Below are 13,137 nucleotides of genomic sequence, written 5' to 3' on the forward strand. Positions count from 1 at the left end.
GCGCTGCAGAGGCCGTACACCTGCAGGGGAGTGAGCGGGGCTGCTTCTGCCTGACTCAGCAGCAGCAAAATTGACAGCTGCACACCAGGACCAAACACCTTGTTGTTAGCAAGGATGGCCGTGGTGGAAAGAAGCTGTTCCTTGTTTCTCGGGCCGAGCTGGTGGCTTGCAGAGAGTCAGCAACTCTGGATCTCGAAATTGTAGTACAAGATATACCTGGAACCACCCCCAATATTGTTTTCACTTTCTTAGTCTTGATTCCAGCTGTAATTCTAAGAGACTTTTGCTTAGCTAAGCACCGGGGCAATAAGCCACCTCAGTGTGCAACACGTGTGGGTCAGAGATTAGGACTGCTTAATCGCCATCAGCTACTGAGCCTGCACCTGTGCCCCTGCCAGCCCACCGCCATGATGCTGCAGCCTTTCCACAGAGGGAAGGTAATGGTGGGCTCAGGTACTGTCATCTGCTGGAGGGTGGAGAAACTGCAAGGAGATGGAGGGACCTGCCTCCCACTGTCTGAACTTCACAGCAATGCAAAGTGCTGGAATCAGCTCAGGCTCTTCTAGAAAGGGAATTTTTTTTGTCCTGGGGTTGGATAGCTACTTTATTGTCTTTGGGTCAGTGTTTTTGACCTCTTGTTCTTCATTGTTTGGTTGGGTTTTTTCCAGGTTGAAGAGGAAGCTTCCACTGTACACCTGTAACAGTGACATCCAGCCAGCAGCCCTGCTTTGGCAGTGCCCTGGCTTTCCTGGCGGGCTGCAGCTCCAGCCGGACTTACTGCTCCCAGCTGCAAGTCACGCATGGCAGGGGAATCTATGGCTGTCCCTGGCCAGCTGAAATAGTCTCTCAATGGCCGACCGGCCTCAGCTGGGGTACATTTAGTCACTCTGAGAAGTAGTTCACTTTAAATTCTGCTCTGCAACCACAGATGTTTCCAGATGTGCAACCTGCTGGGAATTATGACATGTCCTGACAGGCTCAATGCATGGAGATTTTGGACCGTTGTGTTTCATACGCCTCTTGTGCTTTAATATAGTGCCATTTGACTTGGCATAGGCTGAGTTACAGAGACTTGAAGGGAGTGGTTAGTAAGGCAACTGAAAAGACTACTCACAAAACAGTTTCAGCATGGTCTGCAATAAAAAACGATCCCCAGACAGACTGAGGTGGAGGAGACCCAAGTGCCAGGAGTGGTTCAGCCACCATGCTCACTGAAATCTAATCTCCTTGCTGTGGCAGCCAGTAAGAGGCCTGTGAAAGCTATAACTTCACTGATTTTTTCCATCATTAGCTATGACCTCCCTTCTGGCCGCTTACTCCAGTCTCAAAGGATGGGACCCTTTCTGGAGGGAAGACCCATCTCTCCGTTCCCTGAGAGGAAATTAGTCTGTAGTATTGCTTGTGTTTTACTTACTGTGTTTATAAAAGTGGAAACACCACCTGAATTTCTCTATAGGCTCTGCAGGGAAATCATGTTTCCATATTGCATTATGAGAAATGCAGTGGAAGTGTGCTATGCTCAGTTAATTTTTTTTAATGTATGGAGGCAAAAGAAACTTCAGTTCAGAACGAGTTTATGCTTCTCTCTTTCTATTCAACATCCATAGTGCTATAAATACAAACTGCAGGGTACTTTCAGAACTGCAAGCCTTTAAGACCTCTCAAGGGAAAACATCACACCAAATTAATCTGCCGTCAAGTGGAAATTCTATATTGTTTGCATTTGCCAATGTTCTGTATGTGGCTGTAATTGCACTGAAGCAAATATCTGCTTCGAGTTCTTCACAAGATTAAATGTGGCCAATTGGGCGTAAAAGAGTAATCGAAATGCAGAGCTGCTGCTTTGGATTTGTTAGAGGCATTGCTCATTTTTGCTCTGACACGATGACACTAGGTTCTGGCTTTCCGTTAAAACAGGGAAATTTGGGGAATGTGATTTGGAGCATCGGGTTGCAAGCCAAGAGGAGGACATTTCTGTCTGGCACTGCTGCTGCCCTGCAGTGCACCAGCAGGCAGTGTGCCCTGAGCGTGCCCCTTGCTTTACACATGCAAGGGGACACCTTCCTTCCCTCTGACCAGCAGCAAGGCTGTCGGTAGCCATGCCCCAGGATGCAGCGTCTGGCTGGGACCTCCAGTATCGGCTCCTGAGGACTTCATGGTCTCTTTAAGTTCTGAGTATTTGCCATAGATTTGAAGCTAAAAGCACTTGTGAAGGTCTGTACTGGTTTTGGCTGGGGTAGAGTTAATTTTCTTCGTAGTAGCTAGTATGAGGCTATGTTTTGGATTTGTGCTGGAAACAGTGTTGATAACACAGGGATGTTTTAGTTACTGCTGAGCAGTGCTTACACAGAGTCAAGGCCTTTTCTGCCTCTCACACCACCCCACCAGCGAGGAGGCTGGGGGTGCACAAGAAGTTGGGAGGGGACACGGCCAGGACATCTGACCCCAGCTGACCAAAGGGATATTCCATACCATAAGACGTCATGCTCAGCATGTAAAGCTGGGGGAAGAAGAAGGAAGAGGGGGGTGTTCGGAGTGATGGCGTTTGTCTTCCCAAGTAACCATTATGTGTGATGGAGCCCTGCTTTCCTGGAGATGGCTGAACACCTGCCTGCCCATGGGAAGTGGTGAATGAATTCCTTGGTTTGTTTTGCTTGTGTGCGCGGCTTCTGCTTTACCTGTTAAACTGTCTTTATCTCAACCCACAAGTTTTCTCACTTTTACTCTTCTGAGTATTTGCCATAGATTTGAAGCTAAAAGGACTTGTGAAGGTCCCAGTAAGAGCCTCCATGGCTTGTAATAGAGAGATCCCAAGGTCTGAGTTGGATCCTGACTAGTGTCACCATGTCAGACTAAAGGAGCGTGTCAGTTTGCAAAACCTGAAGTCTTGCCCTGTGCCAGCTGGATGTGAAATGTTAAAGATTTGCTTGAAAACCTCATGCTTTCTTTTTCTTTTTACTAGTTTAGCCATTTTCCCTCTTGCCATATAAATGCAATTATAAGCAAGTAAAAAGTCTTTTTTTGAGTTGACTGTGCTGCCTTTTAATTCTGCATGAAAACCCAACTGCTCCCTATGCCCTGCCCAACAGGTAGTTAAACAAACAGGCCCAGGTGGGCAAAACTGCCAGTTTGAATCCTTCTTTATTTCATTTTCTTTCCAATTAGTGGGCTTATCCAAAAAATACATACCAAACTCCTACCAGCTTGCTCATGCTCAGCCGTTTCCCAAGGAGTTTCTTAATGCAGCTACAGAGCAGTCCTGACAGCATCCTGGCACTGTCTTCCGTGAGGGCAGCATCTCTTGGTCTGGTGCCAGGAGACATGCCCCCTTGGCACTAGCAGGCCTCTGCTCCTCTGCCTTTCCCCTTTCCTAACTGGAGGTCCAACTCCCAAAGCTGCTTGAGGAAGCCGGAGTTGGGGCAGATTCCTCTGTGTGAGCGCACAGTCTGAATTGCATCAGCAAGGGACATATCTTCACAGATCATTAAGAAAGCGAGGACAAGAGTTGCAGATCGACTGATTCCCATTGCACAGTGAACTAGTACTTTGCCTGGAAAAAGGAGAGAGATGCAATTAGGCCAGGAGGCCAAATGGTGGGGTTTATCGTGCTGGAGCAGAGATGGAAGTGGTGCTGATACTGGGGCTGAGCAAGCAGGTGTGCTCAGCTCTGCAGAGCAGACCTGCTGCAGTGCTGGTTGGGGAACAGTGAGGTTTTTAATGGCTGGGGACAGAAAATTCATTATTGTATTCCAGGATCCATGATTGCTTGTTTGGGCTTAGCTGTCAGCCTGATGGCATGTCTTTAGCCCTCCAGCCCAGCCTGCCATCCATGGTGTCCCTGTTTGCTCACATGTGGTTTTGGGAGTGATGTACTTGCTGGCAAATCTTCAAGTCTTCGTAGATGAAGGCCATGCTATGGGAAGCAGCCTTGGCAGGTTACTTACTACCAGAGGGCCTGGAAACTTGGGATTTCCAGTGTGCTATTCACTGCTATTACAGGAACACTCCTGGTTTTCCACAAGCTCTTTTTTCTTCTTTGCTTAGGGCAGTAATGCTTTCTGAGGGTGCTGACCATGTTGGAAGTGTGTAGGAAAATGGGTGTTACCATTAAAAACAGCTTCTCTTTGTATATGCCATTTGCACCAGCTTACTTATGGGTTTTTATTTCTATAGCCTACCCTGTGCATCTATAGTCACTATCCTTCCCTAATGCCTTTATCTTCCCTTCTGTATTAGGTGATCGCTAGAAAAACAATATATGAAAGGTTTTGAGTTCCCCAGAGATTTCAACGTGAGGTGTGCATCTTCATTAAGAGTTCATTAAGAGTAATATTGTGAGTCCTTCCATGTTGCTGTAAATGAGCCTCAGGGAAGACCTTCCAGGGATCCCAGAGTATAGCGCTCTCCTTCCCTCTGCTCTGCTCTTGGTTTTTCTGCTGTGATCGCTAACGGAAGCAGCCTGAGAAATGCAATTCTGTATCATGACTGCTTCCCAGGTTTCTAATGTGTGTCTTTGACCCACACTGGAAGGAGATAAACTTCTTTTTAAATGGTCTTATGTGAAATTAAAGTAAATTTTGTCAAAAGGATTGCTTTCAAATGGAAAAATTCAGGTTTGTAGTCCTTTCTCTCTGGATATGAACAAAGAGCTCATTCTGGAACCTGAAAACCTGCATCTTGTAAATATTGTAAAATCCTTCAACTTTCACAAAAATGGTATGATTCAATGAGAAATTTTTAATTGGAAAAAAAAATGTGCTGTTGTTCTACTCAATTGTAGCCATGCCTGAAAATTTTCAAACTCTTGTCCTTTTCTGCAGTTAGATCTAGTCTTTTCACAGGGTCTATAGCTCAGCAATTGGGCATTATTAAAGTAACCAGTGATTAGAATCAGATTTGAACTTCTGACCACCTAATGGACAGCTCTGTCTCCCATTAAGGCAGCTGAAAAAAGTGTTGTCTTTTTAGCATGAAAATTACAGAACACTTCTTCACTGGAAATCTTCACAAGTTTGAAATGAAATATTTTCTGCATTTTTTTAAATTTTAATTTTTTTAGACTGTCACATTTGTAGTCTCTTGCTTACTAATTGTATAGCTGTACAAAATGCAATTTAACAATACAATTTATATCCAGAAAAAGATGAAAATCAGTAAAAACAATCCCATGTTGCTTTTTTTCCTTTGGAGATGGAATAAAGTATCTCAGATGCTGCTTCTCTGTAAAATGTAAGGAGGGGTAGAAAGAACGGACAGCTTTTCAGGGCTAGTTCCTCGTTTTGTTTGTGCTTACAGCATCTTAATTTCTCTATTACCAGGGAGCGAGACAAAAATATCCTTGTTGGATGATAAGCCTAGATCCAGCCAAAAACCTCAGACTGATTGCCCCCATCTCCCCGGGTGTTAATTCTGGGTACTTTGTGCACAGCTTTTCATCTTAAATCCCATTTTGTTTGTGACAGTATTTATTTAGCAACCGTTCCAGTTCTGACTAATGATGATGGCATAGCCACATGCTCAGAGAGCGTGAGCATGTGTTGTAAAAACCTGCTCTGGCCAGCAGGTTGAGAGAAGTGTTGAATTCCACAATGTATGTGACACAGCCACCTTTCATTATCCTGGCATGAGAAATCTGAGCTCAGCCCTAAAGATAGACATGTCTTCAGTAGAAATAAAGGGACAAATATAGTCTCCAAGGAAGCAGCGAAAACAGCTCTGGTGACAGCAGACTTGGACCAGGCATCGAAACCTTTGGGGGAAGGAAGAGGTTCTTCCAGCATAATGTCAGTTTTGCAGAATTAGAAGATTAAGTGATTTCTGTTTGTGTTTTCCCATTCAGATACAGCTTCACAGAATTTACTGAGATACTGATGCCATTATTCAAGTTAAATTACATCTATCTGTCAATTCCATTAACTCCATGGGGATTCTTGGAAGTGAAGCCCTACTTTTTATGGGAATATGGAGACATGCTTTGCACCCCTGCTAAAAGATAATGCTAATTTGAATTTTCACTAGGCTGTTTTTTCAATGTGCTGCACTATCATTAGCCTTCACACCAACCTTGTGGGATATGTATGCTGTGTTATCTTCCCCAGAGGAGGCACTTCAGACCCAAATAACCGAGGTCTGAGATTTGCAGAGGAACGTGAAGGACTCAGAAGCACAATTTCTCTTTGAGAAATACTGTGAATAGGGCTAAGTCCAAAAGGTCTTTGGAAAATCCATGCTTCAGTAGTTTGCAGTAGGCCTAACTGCAATGTAGTGGCAGGGACTGGGGAAATCCAGACACTCACCCTAATGCACACCCCAGATAACAGAAGCCAAGGAACAACATGTTCTGAAAAATTTTCTTGGAACCAGAACTGCTTTCTTTTTTTTGTCTGAAAACTTCTAAGCTACCAGCACTCTACAACTAAAAGAAAAAGAAATTATATTTATGGTTTGAACTGCACTAGGAGGGGGGAAAACAAACAAAAAACAACCAAAAAGAGATGGCCTTGATGTTGGATTTGATTTTGAATCACTAAATATTTTGAAATTCAATCTAAATTTGGCCAGAAATTGGATGGGGGACAGGACACTTGCTGTTCTGAACCTAATTTCTGTAAAATTGTTCTTGGGTCCATTTTTTTTCCCACCCGGATGGAGCCTTCTGCCTTGGAAAATGCTCAGCCCCACCTGCAGTCTGGAACTGAAGATAGCGCTGAGCACAGGTATGGATGCTGCTGTTAAATATTGCCTGATGTGTTTTTGTTGGGGGCACAGAAAGCAGGACAAATTCCAGGCTCCTGCTTGTACAGGCTGGCTCTACCGTTTTATATCTAACTCTGTCTGAGAGGAGGAGGTGGCAAGTAAGAACACACTGAATTTTCTTCCCTGCTTCTCTGGCTTATCTGCACTTCAAAAGAGTCCTCCTAGATCAGCAACTAGCTTTAGAAGGTGTCTCAGCAAGAACCTGGACAAGCCCCAACTATTGACCTTGGCCCTAATCTGCATGGCGCTCTAATACACTTGTTCCCGTGAGGATGCAGGTATATTATCTCTTTTACATGTGCAATATCTATTCCACATTGTTAGCCTTTGTTTCACCAGGCACAGAGGTTATGATAAATGCTGGTACACTGACAATAAAATGACTGTTTGTTGCAGATAAATCAGTCATGTGAGATGATTTAATTAACATAAAATTGCTCTAATGAAAGCAGATTTGAATTTACTATGTGATTATTTGTAGCAAACAAATTGGATGTTAGACTTGAGTCAGGAAACAAAAGCTGTGTTGCTATTCGGTTCTGTTTACAGGCTCAGACCCTTGTCTCTTAGCAGTAGCTGTAAATGGGTTAAGTGACACTCTGAACCCACCATGATATACTGCATTTGACTAGCGCCTGAAGCATGTCTGCGCCATGTGGGCTGACTGCAGTGGGCTTGATAACAGCGCGTTGCATCAGCCTCTCACGGGAGGCAGCCGAGAGACCCCGTCCCAGCACTGAGGCTCCAATTCCCGGGTGCCTGCTGGACCACAGCCTGGGAAAGCAGCGTTCACAGAGGTAATCGTGGTGCATGCCCCTGTCATGGGGTGGGCAAGGAGGTTATAACCAGATCTTCTGTACCACAGAATCCATGCCATCAAGCTGACATCCTTCAACTCTGCCTTCCCCACCCCCATTTGTTTTAACATACAGTGCAAAGAGAAGTTGGACTGATCCCACATTAGAGGGCCATGTTGCAACCTTCTCTCCGAGCATGTAACAGGATCCCTTAGGAATAATGGGATTAACTGAGGAGAAGTGGGGGCACTTAGCTTCTGGCATTATTAAATCTTGCAATCCTTATTTGAAATGTTGCACCGCACATCTCAAGCTACTTTTTGCAGAGGCAGACAATAACCGTCATCTGGCTGGGATTTGTGCAGAACAATAACACTTGGTTTTTAACAACGGATTATGGATATTATATCCAGCTCATGCCTGCTGTAACTCTACTGACATCAAAGGGTTTGCACTAGGGATAAAGTTTGCACATTCAACTTTGTTGGCCAAATTCAAGTTGGGAAATTCAATATTGTTGAACAAATCAGTCATTAAAACACATAATATCTTATTGTCCTTTTGCTACTCATCATTAACTGAGCTGAATGTCCTGAACTTGCCCTTGCTTTCTTGCAGGATGGATTCAATTTGGCTTAAGACCAGGCTCCAGATCCGTCACCCGGAGTGAACACCCCAGCTGCCCTTGCTCCATTGAATCCAGCAGAATTACGCTGCTCACCAGGAGGAGAGCTCAGCTGGGCTAATGGGCCCCAGGGGCTCTTCCCACTCCACCGTGGTTTTCTCATCTCCTGTTACGTTTTAGCCACTGTCCTGTAGCCAGGTGCAGAATCAATTGTCTATTTCTTGATTAATGAAGTGTCTATTTTGTCACAGCTGAAAATAGCAAGAAGCCTGCGGAGAGCTTTAAATGGTGGCATGTCCCTTCTTCCCACGCCTCCCAGAACAGGTAAGGGCTGTCATCTGCTGGAGAGTGGGAGGTCAAACTGACGTATGTAGTGCACCTACAGCAGAGTCAAGAGAGAGGACCCTTTTCTCCTAAGTTGAAGCTTCTTTCATAACTACCACCAACAAGAAGAAGGCAGGAGAGGGAGCCTAGCTTGTCATTTGCTCCAGTGAAGTGGAAGAAGGTAATGCCTTTGAGAGGGTTTGCCATTTCAGGAAGAAAATGGGTGATTTTAATCTGCCTGTTTTAAACATGTTCGGAGATCAATAAAAGGAGAAGCTCTCTACTTGGGCATCTTTCTCTCTGCACGGTGTTAGTTTAATAGTTTTCGTGGCATGCTTTCATCTGTGCTCTCAAGTTCTCTTTCCCTCGCTCTTCTGCTAGACTTTACAAAACCCTGCTGATTTATGCTCAGGTTTAGCTGCACTCTAGAAGAATGCAAATTGTACAGATGGCCATGCAAAGGGGCAAGATTGATATTCAAGGTGTTGCCCCTTGAGCATGAGCATGAGGGAGAAGGCCAGTACTTCCCTGACATCATGTTTTCCCTTGCAGAGAAGGGGGCAGATTGTGCATCTGCTTGCTCTTGGCTGAGCCTTCCCAAACAGCTCTGTTATGTGGGCAAAGAAACAGCGGGGCTGTGCTGAAGGAAAGGCAGCCAAGGAAGCAGGGTTCATAAAATAATGCTTATATGGCATGGCTGCAATAGTAGTGCACGTATTTCTTAATCTGTACGACAAAGATGATGAAGGAAGTCATTCAGGGTGTGATGCAGCCATTGACCACTGTGACAGGAATAGCTCCCAATTAGGAGCATGTGCGTGCACGCTCCCCTGCTTCCTTTTGCTCGTGCTCTGGCATCCAGGTTTTGAAGAAATTGCCTTAAAAATAAATTCCTTACACCACCAAAGATATACCCTGTTCAGCTAAGGTAGAAATCTGGAATAAATCTGTCCATGCTGTTTTCTGGACTTCTGGTGTAAAGCATCAGAATTTTTCTTCAAGCATGATGGGAGTAACAGTTCTTACTTAATTCTAATGAGAATTTGATTCATAGTTTTAAATACGTTTGTGCCTCATATAGTCTTAACTTTGACTTATCCTCCCAGATGAAAAAGATAATTTAAGTCCATTAAAAAAAAGATGTTGAATTTGCTTGTAATAGTTAAGCAGCAGTCTATGACTTCTCAATCAACCAGAAGTACCTTGTTACATCCTGAATTTAATATGAACAGGGCCTCTTGTCACCTGGTATAATTTTTTTGTTCAGCATCACTGCTTATAATAAATGCCATTTTTTTGCTTTTTCTAAATGATGTGAGTAACAATCCCCTCCCTGTCTCATCCCTGCACAGGTCATGGGTATTTAGCTGCTAAATTTCTGTACCTCAGGAAATTATGCTTCCAGAACATCTTGTTTATATATTTTCTAAATTGTTGCACTTTCCTTAAAATGATGAATGTCAGCAACAGCTGGACTGTATATGATTGAATTTCACCTTGTCTCCATTCCCAGAACCCTGCTTCCATATGGAGTTCAGTAAAACAATATCTAAAAGCATGGGAGTAGGGGTAAATATGCACTCTAGACATGATGAGTTCATTGTGTTTGCCTTGAGCCCTAACCTGTTCTGCATTCATAACTTCCAGTATTTGGGCATGCATCTTGCAAAGCACTGTTTTTGTTTGCTTTTGTGGCCACCACGATTCATCTGTTGTTTTCTGTCTTTTGTCAATTGATTTGGAACTTTTTTTTTACACACGCATGAAAAGATTTTGGATCTTACCTTTCTCTGGAGCACCACCAATAATGACTTCAATTGCAAATAGCATATGCTGTAATAGAAATGGGTGCAGATCCAAATTCCCCAAACATATTAGTGGTTTTGAAATCCAGATGCAGCCCTCAGTTGCACAAAGGCAAATACTTTCTAACGGGATGGATCAAGACCTCCAAACAGCAGTAAATGCTGAGGTATCTAGCACAGAGGTACACTATTTTCAGTTACTGTGTCTCCCTTTCCTAGCTTGTATGGTGTGGATCAGATCTACTAGCTGCATATGATTAAGCTGGGTAGTTAGTATTTTAGGACCCTCATTGATATTAAAGCTCACCATGATGCAAGCAAAACAGTTTTGCTGAGTGTATAACTGTTCTCTTAATAAATCACTTACTTTTGAGTGGATATCTGTACAGTTTTGTGGCACAGTGGAGACTTGCTTTTGTGAAGGTTTGTCCTTAATAGTAATGATCCCCCACTAGCCCCAGGCCTCTGGCATTGTACCTGGCCTGTGTTTAGCGAGTCCAAGGATTTTGCAACTTATCTTCCCATTTCAAGGTTATACTCCTAGCAATAGCATGACATTACCTCCTGGCTGGTGGTGTTGCTTAGGTTCTTTTCTACAGAACTGCTTCCCAGCAAGTTCTTCCCTATCCTGTGTTTGTAGGACTTGCACAGATTGTAGCATTATAGTTGATTCTTCTCACTCAAATATGATGCTTGCCCTTGTCTTTTTATCCCATCCCAGCTTTTATTTTAAACCCCATCACTAATTTGAAAAGATCAAGTGTATGTGCCTCCTCCCAGGCCAGTGTGTCCCTATAGGTAATAAAGGATACTTGCTATTTTGTCTTTTGCTAATGAATAGCAGGAGGCACAGGGAAAACCCCTTTGAAAGCCTGTTCAGTGCATCCTTCCTTGTTTCAGGGGAATAGGGGAACTCCCACTCGCTGTGGGAGTTCAGGAGGCAGGCGTGATGCTACTTGGTTTGGGTATCTCCATTCTTACCCACGTATGCAGGTGGCTGGTTTATGCCAAATACTATTTGATAACTTGCCCTACTTGGCTCCTATGCAGAAGAAATGCAACATGCACAGACGGTCTAGTTACCTCTTGGGGAATTCAGTGCTGCTCTTATGTATCGAGCAACTGGGTAGAAGTAAATGCTGAGATCAAAGTTTGGGTTGTCCTCTGCTTCTACTCCATAGTAATCCACAGGCAGGTCTTTGTAGAACTTGGGTCCAGTGTCGATGTGAAATCGCCCGGCAGCGGCATTCACAACATGGGAGATGCCCATTCGGCTCAGCTGCAATTTGTCACGAGCAACATACCTGGAAGAAGGACGGTGGGTTATGTTCGCCTGCTGCATTACAATGTGGGGTAGAACATGCTGCTGATAATGCAGTTTGTTAAAACCACATGAAGTTATAGTGACTATTTTCTGACAGGTTGATCAGGTCCAAAGCGTCCACCAAAATTCTTCAAGATAGAAGTGACTCGTTAAGAAACTGACTTTTACATTTCCTACATTTTTCTCCCAAACATCAGTTTAGGTTGTTCTTCTCAACTGACGAAAAATAAAAAGGTGATGGTGGTGATATTTCTGCACAAGCCAAGAGTTTTCTGGTTTGCTTTCTCACCAAGTCACCTCTGCTGAGCATCCATCAGTTCAGGGGACTGATGCCATATGGCAACGTGAGGAGAAAAAGAGGTTGATCCTGTTTTACCTAGCTCTGGCATGACTGCCTGCAGTACCGATGCCATGGCCCCACCATGGCTCCACCCTCTGTACTAATGCAGGAGGAGAAATCAGGAGGGGCAATATTCTTTTTGGATACTTAGGATGCCTTTTCTCTATGCTACAGCATCCTATGCACAGTTCAGCCTTGCTCAACACTTAGACTTACTGTGAGGGGTCCCCGAATTAGTGCCTAGCTCTCTTTTTTAAATAAAGAGTGGAAAATTTCAGGGGAAATAGGGTGGGGGCTAAGACTTGCATTAACACCTTGAACCCTTCCCTTTCTTACAGGTCTCCCAAGTAAAGGTTTGGCCAGACTTCATCCACGTGTCCCGTGGGGTGTGTGCGTGTCCAGAGCAGGCGCCGCAGCTCCTCCAGGGACGGTGTTTTGGCACTGCTCTGGCTGCCAGGCGTCCGGCTTGAGGTACTTCTTATCTTGGGGCGCAGTAAGTCCCTGCTGCACAGGGAGTCCCAGGCCATCCTGAAAGGTGGAGGGCAGACATTCACCACCAGCCAGAGACATTTTTGAGGTCGCCCTCTCTTCTTCTCACCTTCCCTTACCCCCTCACAAAGCTTGCCCACAGTTACAGTAGTAAGCTTCTTGGGGCAGATACTGTCTTTCTCTTTTATATGCTTATCACAGCAGAGGCCGTGACTGGACTTGGGAATACTGTTGCAATCTAAACAGCCCAGTAGCTCACATAGTCCCATGTTGTGGTTCAGACAATGATTTCAAAGCCTGTGCTTCTAAAATAAAGTTTTATATTATTATGGCAAATTGGAAGCGAAAGCTTTTGCAAACTACTAGGCTCAGGGCCTCAGTAGGCTTATTTTGACCTGACTACTCAACCTTTCTTTCTAGCTATGTCAAACAGTTGATTAAAACTTCATGATTACATTTTAAAGATTTTTTTCATAGGAAGCGGGAAAGTTCATACTACTATCCAGAGTTGTAGACACTATTATTACCGCAGTGAAACAGCCCAGTCCTCGATATGCCAGCACAAGAGTTCTGCTTTCGAAAGGAAAGAGGTAATGCTATGGAAAATGTATTGTGTAAATGTAGCTACTCAGCGGGTATAGAAACAAGTTACTAATTTGGTATGCTGAGCTTTTCCT

General features: G+C 44.1%; 1 protein-coding gene across 1 annotated transcript; it reads right to left on the reverse strand.

Annotated features, from left to right (window-relative positions):
* Positions 1–3,125: 3,125 nt before the first annotated feature.
* On the reverse strand, positions 3,126–12,498 carry LOC127017880 (dual specificity protein phosphatase 13-like). The gene is made up of 3 exons (XM_050899177.1): positions 12,308–12,498; positions 11,391–11,611; positions 3,126–3,550 (listed from the first exon to the last, which is right to left on the reverse strand). Exons 1-3 carry the CDS (start codon positions 12,496–12,498, stop codon positions 3,336–3,338), a joined length of 627 nt encoding a protein of 208 aa, XP_050755134.1. The 3' UTR covers positions 3,126–3,335.
* Between the last annotated feature and the right edge of the window lie 639 nt (positions 12,499–13,137).

Source organism: Gymnogyps californianus, chromosome 6 (genome assembly GCF_018139145.2).
Source record: "Gymnogyps californianus isolate 813 chromosome 6, ASM1813914v2, whole genome shotgun sequence".
NCBI lineage: Eukaryota > Metazoa > Chordata > Aves > Accipitriformes > Cathartidae > Gymnogyps > Gymnogyps californianus.